Here is an 18300-nt window from a genome sequence, read left to right as displayed (position 1 = left end):
CAGGCTCTGAGAAAGTAACACCAAGGACAGCAAACACAATGGCCTTTAGAAAGATTGCAGTTGCTGAAGAAAGCGTGAGGGAGGCTGAGCTCTGCGCTCATGCTGAAAAGGACAGGCACCGTAAAGAATGTTGTCTGGCGGTAATGGCAAACAATAAAGCCAAGGTCTCTGCTTCGGTTTATTGAATTTAGCTTTTCAAAAAAAAAAAAAAAAAAGTACTGGAGCTGTAATTCTACAGAACGAGAGCTTGTTGCCGAGCAAGGCTGGATTATAAAACGTAGCAAAGCGGAAAGTGCATTTGGCTCCATTTTATTATTTTGCAGCATTTGTGTGCAACCAAATCAAGCACTTAATAATGAGTAGACCACAATATGATAACTCAAAACTACTAATTTAGTACATGTAACGTGCCATAAGAAGAGCTTTTCAAACGGAAAGTGTTATACAGCCTACTGTATCATATTTGATATGCAAATTCATAAGGCCTCTAAATTATCAATATAGTCAAAAAGTTACTAAAATACTTGCACACATCTACTTCTTGCACACATCTACTACATACCTTCTGTTGTCTGATTGATAGTTTATACTTTTTTTTTTTTTTTTTGCAAGTAAATGCCTTTTTTACTATTTGTAAAAATGTCCACCTTCAGCTTATGGCTTTTTGCTGTGAAAAATTAAGAATGACTTGTATATTATTAGTAATATTTCAAGATGAACATTTACTGATCTGAAACAACTAAGGTTTGATTATCCATAGGTCATTTTCTAGAAATGTGAGAATCAAATATGATCCATCAGACTTTTGAGGAAGTTTATTTGTTGATCTCTCACTCATCATTGTGTTAAAGTGCATTATATGTTTTAAAACTAGAGGCTAGAGCACATTTAAATATCATCTTTATCATCGGACATTATTGGGAGATACAGAGTGATGAGATGACTTATACTGTTAAAAAGATCTCATTGATTTACATCAATAGATATCAGAATTTCATCTGACTCTGGCCATATTAATGTCAGCAACTGCATTTAGATTATTATTCAGTTTTCAGAGTTTGGGTCTCTGAATAAAACGTGTTTTTTCCTTCATATTCTCACTGTCATTCATTACTAGTCTTAAAAGCCTGATATATGATACTCAACAACAACAATATTTTGGGATTGTTTAATATTTTATCTAAAGGTTCAATAAACTGTTCCATTTCGAAAAAATTCATATTCTTCTTGTTATATGCTTTCCCTGGCTAACCTTGTTCCCCTCTTCACAGGTTTGTCATGGCAGCATCCGTGATCCGCAGGTGTGAGTCACAGTGAAAGAGGTGAAGATGGAAAGTCCACAAGTGGTTGACAGCAACTCCTTGCTTAAGGCTGTCTACTTAAGTCGTCTCCGTCTCACACGGCTACTCCTGGAAGGTGGCGCTTACATAAACGAGAGCAACGAGTGTGGCGAAACGCCCCTGATGATCGCCTGCAGGAGCAGGCATACGGACCACCTAAGTGTTTCCAAGGTTAAAATGGTGGGGTACCTGCTTGAAAGTGGAGCTGACCCGAATATCCAGGATAAAAGTGGGAAGACTGCTTTAATGCACGCCTGCTTGGAGCAAGCTGGTTCTGAGGTGGTGGCGTTGCTTTTGGGTAGCGGCGCGGATCCATGTCTTGAGGACCACACTGGATCCTCGGCTCTGATATACGCCATCAATGCCAGCGATGAAGAAACTCTTAAAATGTTAATAGATGCATGCAAAGCCAGAGGAAAAGAAGTTATCATCATCACCCCTGATAAACTTGCATGTGGAAGGCAAATGGCAAAACAGTACCTATCCATTCCTCCGCTTGCAATGGTGGAACAATGGGACAATCAAAACTCCACCATCGTTCCCTGTGCTTCTCCATCTGATATTCTCCTCAGTACATCTCCACATGGGACTCTTTCTTCTAGTCCTACAGAGCATATGTTTTCCTTCCAGGACTTACAAAGCATGACGAATTCGCAGCCGACCTCTCCATCCCACCAGGCTCCCCTGATGCACAGTCGAGTGAGCAAACTCCACAATCTTCAAAGATTACACTCCGAGCCTTGGCTGAAAATCCCGCAGTCTCTTCTGGCCCAACAGTACGCCAAAACCCCCTCGGCCACGGAGGAACTCCCGGACATCACGCTCGAAGAGGAGCTAACTTTCAAAATGAAGAGATTGGCTTTCGGCAATACACCTCTATCGCGTCATTCCAGTGTTGATTTGAAAGAAGCCAACTGTTTGAGTCAAACCCTGAGTCGAGGAAGCAACTGTGAAGGTCTAAGACCGGAAGGAGCACTGTGCCGAAACATGTCCTTTGATAGCTTATCGTCCTTACACTCTTTATCCCATCCCAATCTTCATTGCAAAAGCAGCGTGGAAGCTTCCCCAGCTGATCCGGGCAAATCCCTGCCAAATTTGGCCGTATCCAGTCTCCGCAACATCATCCAGAGAAGGCAACTAGGAATGGACCACTACAGCTCGGACTCTCAACTATCGGTGAGGCTTGCCAACTCACCAGAAGACCGTAAAGGACATCTGGAGAAAAGAAAGCTTGCTAACTCACGCTCTCCTACTTTGGTAGGCTCCAGGGAGTCTCTTGAGAACGCTTCGTTGACGCACATGCACAGGAGGAATCCAATTAGCTACGAGCGTCGTGGCTCTGGGGCACTTTTGGATCCCATTTCCCATCCTCGAGCTGGTTTCCTCCCTCCTCTGAACCAGCATGCTCTGATCCCAAACATCACTGGAAGTGTAAATTCAAGCAGCATTGGCTCCAGCAACAAAGCAGTTTGTGGCGTAGCGGCAGGGACGAAGCCTTGCATGCCCTCGGCTCCTGCAGGTTTTCCTAAGGATCTCAAGACTAGGAGGATGCTGATAAGACGACACTCCATGCAAACTGAGCAACTCAAGCGGGTTGGTGACTTCACAGAGATTTTTGGACACTGAATGATTGCTATTATTACTAAACAGTTTGACAGTAAGGCGCCAATTTGCACTGACAATAATTCATTGCTGGTTGCTGAAACTGAACAAATATCATCTATTATCTTGCGTCTAGGCTAAAATGAACAATTTCAACCGTGCATCATTAAAGGGATACTTCACCGATTAGCATTAAGCTTTGTATCAGTAGAAACTCTGTAGTATTTTTTCGAGTGACCATGCTTCCCTCCCTCATGTCCCCCTGAGACGAGAGATTTCTGTATTGTGTGTCTGGAAAAAAACCTCTGATGACGCAAAGAATCGTCATTTGTCGTCATCAGAGGCTTTTTTGTCCAGAGGCGAGAGACTCCAGCCAGTAGGAGGAGCTCGTCCCGCATGTCTTCAACCCGCCCATAGGGGGATCTCACGATAAAACACCGTCTTTTCAGTTTCGAGTCGACTAGTAGCCTAGCTGTATCATTTCTCCTGATACTGCCCTCTGTAACCGGTAGGCGTGGCTTGGGAGTGTCCTCGTAGGGCAGCGAAGCAAGTGCATTCTGGGAGTTGTTGTCCATCCACATGAGCCAAAAATAAATTTTCTGGCTTTTCTCAGTCTAGAAGACACCAACTTCTAAAATAATTTCACAATTCTACTACATAAATGACCCAATTTAAATACACATTCATCTTTCCAGCGGTGAAATATCCCTTTAAGGTGCGGTCACATGTACCGTTGCTCAGCAAAATCAAGTCATTACAATAGGAATCGAATCGGAAAGATTTCCCCTCTCAGATTTTGCTCGTAATTAAGTTGTTAACACAAATCGGCCGTGCTGACCAACAGAAAGCTGCTTGGTTTGAAAGTGACTACTGTGTGAGCAGTGCTTCATATATCTCTATGCTATTGACAATGGACCTTTTTGTTGCCCATAAAATTTCACTAATGTGACCGGCACCCTACAGTTAAAGACAATTTAATAGAAATGAATGGTTAAGAATGTGGCTAGTGCTTCAATGTCTAAGAAAACAGGATACAAATGACATGTAGGTTTGAAATAAACAATTACACCGGTGGTTGAGGCATTAATGGCATAGAAAATCAGCTTGTCAACATACAAATTCATTCGTAATACATTTGAGTCATTGTGTATAGAACATACTTTTGCTTGTGTATTGTTTGATGCTCACAATGTCTTTAAAAAAAACACAATCAATTGCAACAGAATTGTATATTGTAAGCAGTAAATGTGCAGCAAATCACATCCATTTGGAAAATCTCAATTTATCTAAACGACAAAACAAAAGGATGTTAGAAATACATGTCATAAATGAGCATGAGACACTGAATTTGCATATTTATCAAAATTTTATTCTACATGAGATACATATTAGAAATGAATGTTGTTTTGAAGAACATCCTTAGGTCCCATACCAGATAATTAATCAAATAAATCTGGTTTTCATGAATAAATAGATATACATTATGCAAACTGGTACATCTTAATAGCTTTTTGTAAAGCATAAAAAATACTTTAATTGTGATGATTTAATTAATCAGTAACAGTGAGAAAATAATTTAACTCCCAAAGTATTCCACAAAGCACGAATATAAGTGAGAAGTTCTGAGATATGTCTAAAATGCTCGACTCATTTCAGACATTTAATCTCAATCCTTCCGTAACAATCATCTGTATCTTAAGAATATTTGTATTTGGTTTGTAACAGAATTATAGAAGCCTTCAGATTAATTAAATATACAAGTCAATATATCAAATAAACTTATTCATCACCGTTTATGTTGTGTTTTATCACTATTAATAAAAATGAAATAAAAAATAAGGAACAATCACTTGTCTTGTATTTCATTTCACCAATCACAGTAAAAGTGCATTTTGCAAATTAATAAATTTAGATTTTTGTTCAGATGCAGCTTTTAAAAATTAATGATTTCAGAAACCTGGCATGAACATAATCTTAATTCATAATTCATGTTTTGCAGGTTTAAGATACATTTTAAGATGAATGTAAAACTGCAGGACCAAAGTCTAGTGAACAGAGGAATAAAGGTTATTGCATTTATAAAATGGCTGCTTAATTCAGAAACATCATCCAGAATAATTTATAAGGAAATGAGATTCTTCAATCTGTCAAACTCATTAAAAGTGACAGATACTTTATCGTCTGTTGTATAGTGAGAACCAGTGCTTAATTTGTAAATCATAAGGTGCCGGAATAATAAAAATAACATGCCATGTACTCAAATCCCTATTTAGGCTACTCACATTCATTTATTAGTTACACAAATCACATGAATAATATATTTTCCAATTAAAAAGGCAATTATATTGTCTTTTAACATTTCTATCGTAAGATATGCCAGACATTAATTTAATAAACATTTAATGATTCAATGTTTAGCTGCTTGCATCTTACCTCGCGCTCTTTCTGCGTTAAAACTTAAGCATCATGCTAGATGTCATGCTCACAGTCTTTTGGTTTTATTGGTCGTTTTAATCATTTTGACATTGGCGAGCGCTGTAATTAGAGGCAGACCAGACTGACAAATTAACTTTAAACTTTTTGACATCCTAACAACATACTGAATGGAGAGCAGCAGATCAAAATAAAGAATATCAATAGAGAATGTGAATGACACATCCACAGTATTTGATATTGCGTTAATGTAAATAGCATATTTATGGCCGGAAGGGATAAAAAGAACATGGTAGTTTCTTCACTGTTAGCATTTGCATTGCTAATCTTTCCCTTTCTGTCACTACGACCAATATTCTGTTTAACGGCGTGTTTAACTCTCGTCAGGAGCGCCCATAAACGCCTCTTCCGACGAGAGATACTGGATCCGCACAAACAGATCACAAATTAAGCACTGGTGAGGAAATTTGGCATCTTCATTAACTGGCGTAATGATTGGCCGACCAAAGTTTAAATATCATGGAAAGTGTTCAGATGTGTTGAGATTTTATACAGGCCAACTTTAAAAGCCCGATTTTTCATTTCCTGGTTGGTCACACCAACAACACATCTGTAGTGTTAATAGTTGGGGCTGTTATTCAGCTTGTCCAGTAAAATGGATTAATAGTAATTTAAAGCCAATAAAGCAATTTAAAGGTTTCAATGAAAGACCTTTTCTTTAATCAATATAGTAGTGTGAAAATAATCATATAAATGTTAAAGCAAATTGTTTTATAGAGATGATTTTACAGTCTTTTTCCTTTACACTGAACTGTATTTTTGGTAAATATATGTGGTTTGAAACGAAACAACCAACAATTTTTTTTTTTTTTATAAGCATGACATCGAGTTATACACTCAACTGCGCTTTTTTTGGGTTATAATTGCAGAATGAGTTATGCTTTGTAATTTTAACGCCCTATCAAAAATATCACCTTTAATCAACACATGAACTGTTCCAAAAATAGTATTTGAGCTTAATAAAAGCTTAATTGAATTAGCAGATGATTTCATCTATACATCTTCAAACTGAGGAGTATTTTAACCTCTGTGTATTTTACAGATCGAGGAACATTGACTAATCATAAGACGCAGTACTTAGAAAGTACAATAATCAGTACATAAAATCTTCATATGGATTTTTACGTCCACACGAAGCTACTTCATATGGTAACATTAAATTATGACGGATGGAAAACAAAAAACACCGCAGATTCCAGCTCAGAAAAACGGACGTATAATGTGAGAAACGCAGGACTTCACATGCTCGGTCACGGTGTGCGCAATCAAGTAATGATTATAATTCTCTGTATATCTGACATCATAGTCATACAAAAACAATTCAGTTTTGAGTTCAAACCAACGTTCATCGACCAGCATCCACCGAACAGACCACCGAAGAAGCACAGCACAGTTCTCACGTTTTTTATTTTGTTGCTCATCCAAGACCTCTGCTTTATTCTAAAGGATCGCTAATATAGTTCCACTTTAGTGAAGTGCTTTTTTAATTTCCTTTTAAAATGCATCAAACTCTCCATACCTCGTCAGAAATCAGATAAGGAGTTTCTATGCATCTGCAACTCATCGGTTATGAATGTGAAGGTTCCACTGGCTGCCTTTGATTGGAAAGTCAGCAGCGTTCAAATGCTCATTGAGATGTAGAAGAAAAACTCCATGTCCATGGTCTGATGGGGGACACAGGAGCTTCCTCCGTGGATGACGGGAATCAAGGCCCCGTCCAGATCGTTCATGTACTTCTGAGGCAGGAGGTGGCCACTAGAGCCAGCCTGGTACTCAACCTAAAAAAACACAATCAGTGGATTACAAATGCATCTTATGTATTTAATCTACATACTAGTCTCTTAAGAGTTAATAATGATGCCAGTAACAAACCATTTTTTCCAAAAAGCAGCAGTGAAAAATGTTAAATGTCCCAGACTTAAAACTCTGAATCAAATGCTCAAGTCTCAAGATTCATTTCAGTGAACCGGTTCTTTCAATGAACTGGGCTAAATGTTGAATCAAGCGGTTTAATCCAAACATTGATCTGCCAACAATGTTAACAGCAATCATATTTGTTCACAGAAGGTCAAACATACTTACTTGAGAACCAATGAGGTTCATTCTTGCGTGTTATGCCACGCGTTTGAGCTTCCGCAAAAACCAATGATGTTTGTTCGTGCACGTCAAGCAAGTACGGTTGAGCTTCTGTCCGCTGATCAATGTTTATATGTGAATAAAAGCCTAAATTAAATCAGTTAAACATATAAAGCGATCAAGTCTCTTCAGAAAACTGTAAGAAGGATTTCTCTCACAATTTCTTTTGAACCGTTAGTATTAGGGCTGAACGATTAATCGCACTTTCCATGAAATCGCACTTAAATCGAGATGGCTTATCTCGATTATTTTTTATGTGCAGTTTTTCGTTGATGTACGGCTCTGTAAACGCTGCTCCATCTGAAAGCACTGTGAGTTTGAGTCACTTATAACGTGCATTTGAAAAAACAACACGCGTCAAACATCTTTCCAAAACATGAGAAGCATTTATGAACCTCTTGTCCAACAACAGACAACATTTAATAACATGCATTTACTCCAAACTCACTTCATAACGACAGCTGAGCTCCTCCTTCTGTGAGATGATGTGCCTTCTTACACAGAATAAGGCAGTCGTGTGTTTATAAGTCATCAGGAAACTACACTGCGACCTTTTGAAATGCCATTGCGACCCTAATTTTTAATGGGTCGCAAATGTATCACTGATTATTTTTGTACCTATGTTTTAGGCAATATGCTATGATTTACTATGAGCATTTATTAAAACAGAAATGTGTATTTTAAAAATACGTTTTATAATGTACTCTGAGCATTCAACACATCAAGTTGGCTTCAGCCCCGCGACCGTTACTTAGATTAAAACGTACCATTGTATCAGTGCTGCGCGAGCTCTCTCTCTCTCTCTCTCTCACACAAACACGGACGCGCGCACACAGAGAGAGAAGATAATTGTAAAATGAAAATTGACGGGCTATAGTTTAAATGTTGTTCTTGCTTGTTTGTTTTTTTTCTGTCAAAATGTCAGAAAGCATTTTGTATTATCCATCCGTGTTTTTAAAATTCGTTAAATGACGGACGTTTTACTGTTAACACAGCCCTCGTTATATGTCGGATTCGTCTACCTTATACTTGATATTATTTTTAGAATAAGTGATTTGTTATGCTATTATTGGACTCCTGTCTATTCTTGTCAACTGTTTTCTATAAATATGTTTGTATTGGCTAACATTTATTCAGCTAATGCGTGTCCAGTTTAAAATGTGCAATGTTCAAACGCAAAGACAGCACGTCACAAATAGAAGCCCTTTTCCCTGTGGTATTTAGTATCATATTTAGATATTGGAATAATAAATTAAGTAGCCTATCTTAATTGTACACAATGTTCCTGTTTTTTTTGTTTTTTTTTTTTTTTACTGTTTTCTAGGGGTTTCTTAATTTTAGACAAGTTGACCAGCACACATTATATGCAATGCAATGCAATATAATGCATGTGTGTCCTATGCGTGACATATTTTGCACACAGGTAAAGGTGCCCAATATCAGTCATTTCTAAAGTAAAAAAAAAAAAAAAAAAAAATGTTTTGGAAAATATCTCTTTATTTGATTATCAGTAAATTTGTTTTCTATACAGAGATATCGATATCGGTATCGGCCACAATTTTCACATCGGTGCATCACTACCATAGACTGTGATCACTACTTAAGAGTTCAGGAGTCTGCCCATCTGTGCCAACCATAGCATGTTGAAATCCATTTTGCACTTTATTGTGTACTGTATTTTCTATTGCATTAAATCTATCCCAACCAATGTTAAAGAAAACAAAAACAAGAAGGCATGTGGTTTAAAAGATGGCAAGTAAAATAAAAAGCACATCTGTATGCAATACAGTTTCATTATTGTTCATTATTATCCAGAGCGGCTTACTATAAATAAATTGTGCGACCAAATCATGTTTTGCGCCAGTAACTGAAAAAGTTAGTAGCGCAAGTGCCACCAGTGGAAAAGGTTAGTGTAGTTCCCTGGTCATGTTTAATCAAAGCGTTTCAATCTTCTGTTTATTCAGCTACAGCGATAAGGATTTCCGGGAATGATGCGCATTATTGTACTTCTGCGGCGGGGCATATTTAGCGTGTTTGCGTGAGAGCGCCCTCTGGCGTTCAGATGGGGCAGTATTTACTACCAATCAGCCGCACTCCACTGACAAGCTGCGCATAAGATAATCGCAAATCGCGTGCGGTTTTGTTGCGATTAATCGTTCAGCCCTAGTTAGTATTTCAGGTGAATAGAGTTTCAAAGGGAGGGACAGAAATGTGTCCGATTTTATACAAAAATATCTTCATTTGTGTTCCGAAGATAAACGAAAGTCCTATGAGTTTGAAACGACACGAGGGTGAGTAATTGGATAAGACAATTTTTGGGTGAACTTTCAATTTAAAGGTTTAAAACAGCCTGTTTATAAGCGCAATTTCCATCTTACATTACAAAATGGGTTTCAGAGTTGATTCATCAACACTCCTGTGTAATTTAGCGCCGGAAATGATTTACCATGTCTGAGTCGGTGGAGACTCGGAGCGCAAGAGAGTTGAATCCATTGGCCATGAGCACGGAGAGGTGCGGGCAGAGGGCAGCGCAGCTGGCGGTGGCAATCTCTCTCTGAAACTGAGCTGATGATGTGAGGATGGCAGATAGGGAAACGTCTGAAGACTTCAGCAGATAGAAAACCTGATGGGAGAGACGGGACATGAACCAGAGATGACAACGAGGAACTCATTGTGCGGGCATCACGCAGTACACACCTCAGTACACCTGATGTTTCGGCCATCCATCTCAAACTCAGAGTCCTGCTGGATCTTGACGCTGGACACTCCCTCCAGAGACTTGCCATCCACTGGACTGGAGACTCTGCAAACACACATAACATGTTATACTTTCTTAGGGGAATTATTTTTCACCTGACACAGCATCTTAACCACTGAAGGAAGCTGAAGGAATGAATTTTAAATAGTGCCCAATTAATGCGGTGAACATTTTCAAGGTTACTTGCAGCAGCAGCCAAACCGATCAATAGTGCTTTATCACTCAGTAAAGTGATTATTCAGTACAGTATTGGCATATTGCACATCCATAAGAAAGCATCTGATAAGAACATACACTTCTGGTCAAAAAATTTACTTTGGAATGCTTAAGTACCCTAATATACTTTTATTCAGCAAGGATATTTAAATTGTATAAAAATATCAGTACCCAAGTAATATTGTGATATTATAAAAAATAACTAAGCCAGAGAGGGCTTAGATTAGACCAGGATTAGTCCTTAGATCAATTAAGTTTGATTTAATAAATGTGCCTAAAAAAAACATTACTGATGTGCATCTTGAGACAAAACAATGGCACTGATGTATTTTAAGATATGCCAGTGAAAGGCTTTCAGTTAAAACAGATCAAACTTGCATTTTAGTCTGGGACTAGACTCAAGCCTTGTCTGTGAAACCGGGGGTTAAAACGTTACAAACGATTTATATTTTTCATATAAATGCTCTTCTTTTGAATTTTCCATTCATCAAAGAATCCTGAAAAAAAGTATGACTCTTTCCACAAAAATTATACGACGTAGAAGAACCATTGTTAATAGAGCAATAATAATAATAATTGAGCATCAAATCAGCATATTAGAATGAATAATGAAATAAATGAATGCCTTGGTGAGCAGAAGAGACTTCTTTCAAAAATATTATCAAAATTTTAGCAAAATTAATATTTTTAAGTGTAAATATGTATGATTAATCGTTGGTACCCAGTGTTGACAGGTGCGATCCAGTCGACCCAGCGTACATTCACATTTTCTCGTGTCTCTTCTGAATCTGCCTTTCCACAGGGTATCTGGAAGTCGCTCTGGTCCCTGAGGGCCTGTCGCAAACCCTCCATTGTCTCCGGAGGGATTTGCACCATTAACCCATCTAAAGATGAAAAAGGACAGCGTGATGATACAGCTCTGCTTTATGAGAGTAATAATCTGATGTAGTGTTCAAAAAACTGACTTGTATAAAAGCATTACCCTCCACAATGCTAGATTTGGCAATAAATCCTGATGAGGCTTTCAGAGCACCATTAAACACTACAAAACTAGCTCCAGTCACTGCAAAAGAAAGACTTGTCATCTGCTGATATCAGAAAACAAATATGATACAACAAACTTAATGAACAAACTTGTAGAATAGATATTACAACTATGGTTATTCATAAGACCATACAATACATTATAATATGCATTACAAGACATAATTAATGCATTAAAAATACTGGTAACACTTTACATTAAGGTTCAATAACATTAGTTAATGTATTTACTAACATGAACTAACAATGAGCAAAACATTTGTTAGAGTATTTTTATTCATCTTTGTTAATGTTAGTTAAAAATACAACTGTTCATTGTTTGTTCATGTTAGTTCACAGTGCATTTACTAATGTTAACAAATACAACCTTTGATTTTAAAAACGTATTAGTAAATGGTGAAATTAATATCAACTAAGATTAATAAATGCTGAAGTAGAATTGTTCATTCAAGTTAACTAATGAATCTTATTGTAAAGTGTTACCAAAATACTTAAAGCTTTTATTTAGAATGCATTATTGAAGTGTAAGCTAACATTTTAGCTCATTTAAGAGAAAACACAAAGTTATTAAATATTTGTTAGCTATATCGCCCAGGATTAGCAGCAGTGCTTGACAAACCTCTCCTGGTTTTTCCTGGTATGCTATTGGCTTGAGTCCGGTAGCTTCCATCTTCGTTCTGCATGCAAACCAAGTGGGAATCGGCCTCTGTGCTGAAACACGCACCGAAACTGATCACATGCTCATTGGAGGAGTTCACAACCTTCAGCATCTGCAACAGCCAGAAAAACAACAACACAATCAATGACAACAACACAATAACAACAGCCTGACTGCTGCACAACTCAAATATAACTCTGACCTCATTAAACCTGGACTTGGGAATCTCGATGTAGCTGTTTCCCAGCTCCATGTGTACTCGCAGACTTTCCACCACAGGTAAACTGTATTGGTAGTTCCTCAGATCCTGTGTTAAAATCGGCAAAACACAAGAATGAAGGAGGATACAAAGTGTTTGGGGATACAAGGCCTATAGTCACACGTTTAACTACACTTGTAGTTCAGTTCTCTTGGTTCTTTTGGTCCATACCACAAAAGAAAATGATACATTCAGTCCTGGTTAGCATTCACACTGTCATTTTTAAAACAGAGCCTAAAGATACAAAACAAAAAAAATAGATTTCATGACGTATATTTTGCAACAGAACTTACCTAACATCCAAAACAATGCCGTGTGTGGGCTAAATGCGCTTGCTGTATGTGCGCACATATAATGTTTTTTTTTAAGGGTCGTATCTTGTGACATTACGTCCTGTTTTTGGTTCATTTAAATGTCTTTGGTCCACGTTGTTACGTACAGTCTGACAAGCATCAATCGTAAAGGGCTATTATAAATCCCACAGTGTGCACCCGGCTTACATGTACCTTCAGACTAAAATGGATGCAAAGAAGAATCACCAAAAATAAGCCAATTTTGATCAACTTAATTTTCACATTTTTCCATGCCTGTGTCCAGGAAAGTGGCCGTGAGCGTACTTGAAAGCACTATAGTTAGAATGGAGACCAAAGAAGCTCTTATATTCTCAGAAATCAAAAGTGGCTCAGAGCTCAAGTACACTTCGAGAGGCCTCAGTCTTGAGCGCTCTCTAATCTCCTTCATTAACTGTCCCTGAGCTAAACCCTCGACTCGGGTTTTACCTGGGTGGAAAAATAGCTTCAAACTATTTGAAATCCTTTAAAATCTTTCAGGGAAAAAATGTTCCAATTTGTGAATGATTTAATTAAAACCACAATAAACCTAAAATGTAGATATTGAGTAAAAGGCTAAAACCAAATAATCTGGAATCAAATAGCTATGATGTTTACCTCAACTGCAGACCATTAAGCCATATAAACATTAAACAGCTATAAACATAAAAATACATTCTTTTCAAAGACATGCACTACAGTTTATACAGGGTCAGTAAAAAAAAAAAAGAAATGAACACTTTTATTCAGCAAGGAACCATTAAATTGATCAAAAGTGACAGTAAAGACATTTATACGTTACATAATATTTCAAATAAATGCTGTTCTGTTCTTTTGAACTTTCATCAGAGAATCTAGAAGAAAACGTATCACGGTTTCCTCAAAAATATGAACTGTTCTCAACTTAATAATAAGAAATGTTTCTTTAACAGCAAATCAGATTAGAATATTTTTCTTAAGGATCATGTGACACTGAAAACTAATGTAATGATGCTGAACATCACAGGAATAAATTAGATTTAAAAAAAATCCAAATAGAAAATAGTTATTGTAATAATATTTCACAACATTACAGTTTTTACTGTATTTTTGATCAAATAAATGCAGCCTTTGTGATTAGAAACTCCTTTCTAAAACATTAAAACAAAACAAGACTTCAAAACAGCAGTACATGACTGAACTATTCATTCAAGTTTATATGAATGAGTAAAATACAGCCAGGACAGACAAGTGAGGGTGTAATGTGAACACGTACTGTGAGCAGATTCATGATGGTGTGTCCTGTCTCTTTAAAAACTGAGTCACGGAAACGCACGCTCACCAATGGGCAGGGATACACTGTAAAAATAAACAACAGATAACATGACTGGAGGGGTGGAACTATGAGTTAATATCATATATTCTGATAACAATATATGCTTTTATAACCACATTTTCTTCTCTGGATGTTCTAATGAGGGCTCACCGTTGTATTGTGCCCCTAGAGCGAGCAGCAGTCGGAGGGGAAACACTTTAGCCCACGGCACCTCCAGCTTCTGAATCAAAAGACCACAGAGGAACGAGACCTGCGGCAAAGCAAGACCGTCCAGAGGCTGAAAGGTTGGAGTGAAGAACAGGACGCCTCCGTGGTCTTTACTGCCCAGGAAACTATCCGTGAATGTCACATTGCCAAGGTGCTCAACGAACTTCCCTGTGGTGGGAAAAATAAGAAACAACACCATATAAGCCACAATATATCACTCATTATAACATACTGAAAGTTCTGAGTTTTGGCTAAACAGATAAAATATTATGCAACAAAATGCAGCATAGCTAATAAAAAAAAAAATCCTGTATAATCTATTTTACTATCAGTATAGTAGTTAAAAAAAATCTCTAAAGGCCAGAAAGAGGGTGGAATATTGGTTTTGGTGCCAAAATAAAAATAAAATGCTATAAAGAGTAAACTATGGCCCTTTAAGGCGGGACACCAAAGGTGAAAAGGGTAAAAGAAAAAAAGTAACTAATAGATATCACCATACTTACCAAATTGATTGATAATTGCAAACATATTTTGTATTTCTGATATGGTATGCTTAAATATTCAAATGAGGCATTATCTAATTAAATATGCACTAATAATATGGATACATTATCCAATATTCAGATTTCTGTTTTGGAAAAGTCTGGTTCAAACTTCGTGTTTCATTGTGTTGATATATTAGAGTTAAAAAAAAGAGATATCTCTGTTTATCACTCCAGAAATCTAAAAAAAATACTGTCAACAGCCAGATAAAAATGTATTTTCACCATGCTTTAGGATGCATGAACAAACCCCTCAGTAAAAACCTTCAGAATATAGATAAAACTGAAAGATTTGGTGTAAGCAAGCACTGATTTCTGACTCAGGAGAGCAAAAATTGCATTTAAAGATTTGTATTGTATTTGATCTAGTCTGAAACAACACGTTATGCACGCCCAATATAAAAACTGCCCAGTGCATTAAAAACCAGTGTTTTTGCCAGTAATGTAATGCCTTAAGAGTTCTGGGTGACGTACCTTTCTGTGCATCCTGGTATATACTAACATACAGGTTGAATACGTCTCTAGGCAGGCTGTTTTCCTCTGGGAGACACTCGATTATAAACACCAGCTCTTTCTGGCCAACTCCCTGAAGACCATTAGAGCTCAGACACCAGCACTTCTTCTCACAATCTACAACACAAACAGAGAGACAGAGAGCAATGATGTTCATCAAATGAACAAGTGGAACATGATCACATATTTCAAATCAAGTTCAGACATCATGACATACATGTGACGATCTTGACGTTCACCAGTAAATTGGCGTTGAGCACGAAGATCAGAGGTTGTGGGCCTCCCTCCTCCAACAGCAGCAATATTTGGCAAGCAGCAGGACGTTCCTCAACTAATAAATCTAATGAAATAAAAAAAAATTACAGATTAAAGAAAAACAGCACCACATTATAAAGAGTTCGCTCTGAATTCTCACATTTGACTGTTGTGACAAAATAATAACCAAAACGGCAGTAGCTTCAGTTTAATTATAATGACATTTATATGCCAGTTTATATTCCTCTATACGTAAATAATATTTTGTTGTCATTAACAAACATTAAAAAAAAATTGTCTAATGAAGTAAATTCATAAAACTTTAACATTTTAGTCAATCTAAAATGCAATCAAAAGAACATATAAAATAAAATAAATGTATTTTTATTTTTTGCAAAGTGCTGCACAACAGAACTTGTATAAATACACTGTATAAATTAAAACATGGGTGAAAAAGCATCTTGGTTGTATAATGAAGGATCTATAGCAACCTGAGTGTGTATGTTACTTTAAGAGAGCAAACATATACATCTGTATTGTTTTATTTTCTTAGTTTTTATTTTATTTTTATATATGATATCCGTCTGGTTTCACAGACGAGGCTTAAGTCTAATCCCAGACTAAAATGCATGTTTTAAAAGAAAGCTACTTGCACTGATATATCTTAAAATATGTCAGTGTCATTGTTTTGTCAAGATTAATATTTTTTTCTAAGGCATGTTTATAAAAGTTACTTAAATGTACTTTAACTAAGACCTACTCCAGTCTTCATCTAAGCCCTATCTATGAAACCAGGCCTTCATTTTATAATCATTAGGCATTTATGTAGTTGTCATTTTACACCATTTACCATTTAATCATTTTTTATTTCCCCCAGCCCTACCATTTAGACAGGAATGACCTTCAAAATGATGTCTACCATCTGGTAGAAGCCTTTATAAAGTCCTTACCCCCATCTTCCTCCTCTCCTGTGGTAATGAGAAGTGGAGGCAGACCTTCGTCATCCTCCGGCACCAGACTGACCGCTCTCTGTACGCAGTTGCCCACCCCACAAAGCAGGCCGTAGTCCCACGGGCCTCTGATGGGCGGGCGGCTCACTTCAGTAGCGCTGTCAGAACTAACTCCGGCACTCTCAGTCTCATCAGACTCGCCAGGAATTTTACCGTCAGGCTGAAAGAAAGCAAATCAATTAATGACTTCAATTGTCACTATCAGTTACCTCTAGCATCAGTTTAGAGGATTTCGGCGTCTCACCCCCGGTGGGTCTGGGGTTATTGGGCTCGACTCCTGAGAGGATCTTCGGGTCTGTACGGAGAGTTTGGTGGTGTCGGCTACCTCACCGTTTGGCAGGATGCCATCAGCAAACCACACATGCTTCTGCTCACGTGGAAAACCTACAGGAACAAATACAGAAACACAAGCGACAGTGTCATTAGGATTAGGCTTGAAACGGGGTATCAAATAAAGTATGCTTGAAATCAGGTGTGATGAAGAGGAAATTTGTGTACTATTACACCAAAAGTTTGGGGGTTTTTTGACAGAAGTCTCTTCTGCTCACCAAGGCTGAATTTATTTGATCAAAAATACAGTAAAAACAGTAATATTGTTGAATATTATTACCATTTAAAAAAACTGTTTAACTATTTAAATATATTGTAAAATGTAATTTATTCCTGTGATGGAAAGCTGAATCTTCAGTGTCACATGATTCTTCAGAAATCATTCTAATATGCTGCTCAAGAAATTAAATGAAAGCTGATTTGTGCCATATGTGCAATATGTTTGTGGAAACCATGATACATGATATTTTTTTCATGATTCTGAAAAGAAGGTTCAAAAAAACATTTGAAATACAAATATTTTGTAATATTTAAATGTATTTAATGTCACTTTTGGTCAATTTGATGCATCCTTGCTGATTAAAAGTATTAATTTAGCTAGTGAAGCTGGCCTAGTCTTCCACTCTATATGATATGGAGTGCATGCACTTTGAGACGCAGTCACTCTTTCATTCGTGAACTAATTATAGTAAGTGGAAGTGACTGTGTTTTATAGCCATAAGAGCTATAACTCTATAACACTCAGCATTCTGGCTCAGAGTGCAGTGCGTACCGTCATTACCGGGGTGTTTGAGGACAGACACGGGGACCATGACGGTGGGTGGGGGAGAGTTGAGGGTGCCGGCAGCACGGGCCTGCTGCATGGGTGGTATGGTGGAGCAGTACTCTGATGGGATGTTGGGATTGGGACTGGGCCCAGTGGGGCTCATCATTCTCTCATGGGCTTGAGCTGCACACAGACAAACAAAATCAGTCGTTCCTAAATCAGGCGTCTTTTCAGTGTAGTGAATGAAAGGTGATGCTGGGACAGAGAATGATTGAGAGAAAGGAACAGTGGGGTAGCACATCATTTTACAGTCCTGTTCCCCATGCATATATACTATGTTCTTATTATAGTAATTGCAATAACTGGGTAATAACTAGGTACTAACCCTGAACCTACCCCTAAACCTAAACTTAACCCATGTAATTGCCTTATATTACCCAGTACGCTCTTAGGTAAAAACACTATAAGTGCACGTACTGTATAATAGAGTGCAACCAACAGTAGATACATTTTGCTGTGATGAATGA

At 37.5% G+C, this 18300-nt stretch overlaps 2 protein-coding genes across 6 annotated transcripts in view; one reads left to right on the top strand and one right to left on the bottom strand.

Annotated features, from left to right (window-relative positions):
• The window catches only part of ankrd34ba (ankyrin repeat domain 34Ba), a 4464-nt gene extending 1380 nt beyond the window's left edge, over nt 1-3084 (top strand). For both annotated transcript variants that reach the window (XM_084104300.1, XM_084104301.1), the window contains exon 2: nt 1272-3084. In XM_084104300.1, the coding sequence (XP_083960426.1) occupies nt 1329-2966 (1638 nt within the window). In that variant the 5' untranslated portion in view covers nt 1272-1328 and the 3' untranslated portion in view covers nt 2967-3084. The remainder of the gene's footprint in view (nt 1-1271) is intronic.
• Nucleotides 3085-4158: 1074 nt separating this feature from the next.
• Nucleotides 4159-18300, bottom strand: part of zfyve16 (zinc finger, FYVE domain containing 16) — a 29198-nt gene continuing 15056 nt past the window's right edge. The window contains exons 5-18 of one of the 4 annotated variants that reach the window (XM_084104297.1): nt 17780-17956; nt 16922-17061; nt 16618-16837; nt 15630-15752; nt 15374-15529; nt 14301-14525; nt 14091-14173; nt 12450-12554; nt 12209-12359; nt 11528-11608; nt 11267-11429; nt 10269-10374; nt 10018-10194; nt 4159-7213 (exon numbers count right to left, since the gene is read on the bottom strand). In XM_084104297.1, the coding sequence (XP_083960423.1) occupies nt 7055-7213; nt 10018-10194; nt 10269-10374; nt 11267-11429; nt 11528-11608; nt 12209-12359; nt 12450-12554; nt 14091-14173; nt 14301-14525; nt 15374-15529; nt 15630-15752; nt 16618-16837; nt 16922-17061; nt 17780-17956 (2066 nt within the window). In that variant the 3' untranslated portion in view covers nt 4159-7054. Of the gene's footprint in view, nt 7214-10017; nt 10195-10268; nt 10375-11266; nt 11430-11510; nt 11609-12208; nt 12360-12449; nt 12555-14090; nt 14174-14300; nt 14526-15373; nt 15530-15629; nt 15753-16617; nt 16838-16921; nt 17062-17779; nt 17957-18300 lie in introns of all 4 variants that reach the window. The other 3 variants (XM_084104298.1, XR_014604635.1, XM_084104299.1) reach the window with 3 other exon arrangements.

The sequence above is a fragment of the Abramis brama genome (assembly GCF_963993115.1).
Source record: "Abramis brama genome assembly, chromosome: 25".
In the NCBI taxonomy this organism is placed as follows: Eukaryota; Metazoa; Chordata; class Actinopteri; order Cypriniformes; family Leuciscidae; genus Abramis; species Abramis brama.
Note: the sequence above shows the minus strand (reverse complement) of the source record. Positions and strands in the feature narration are given on the sequence as shown.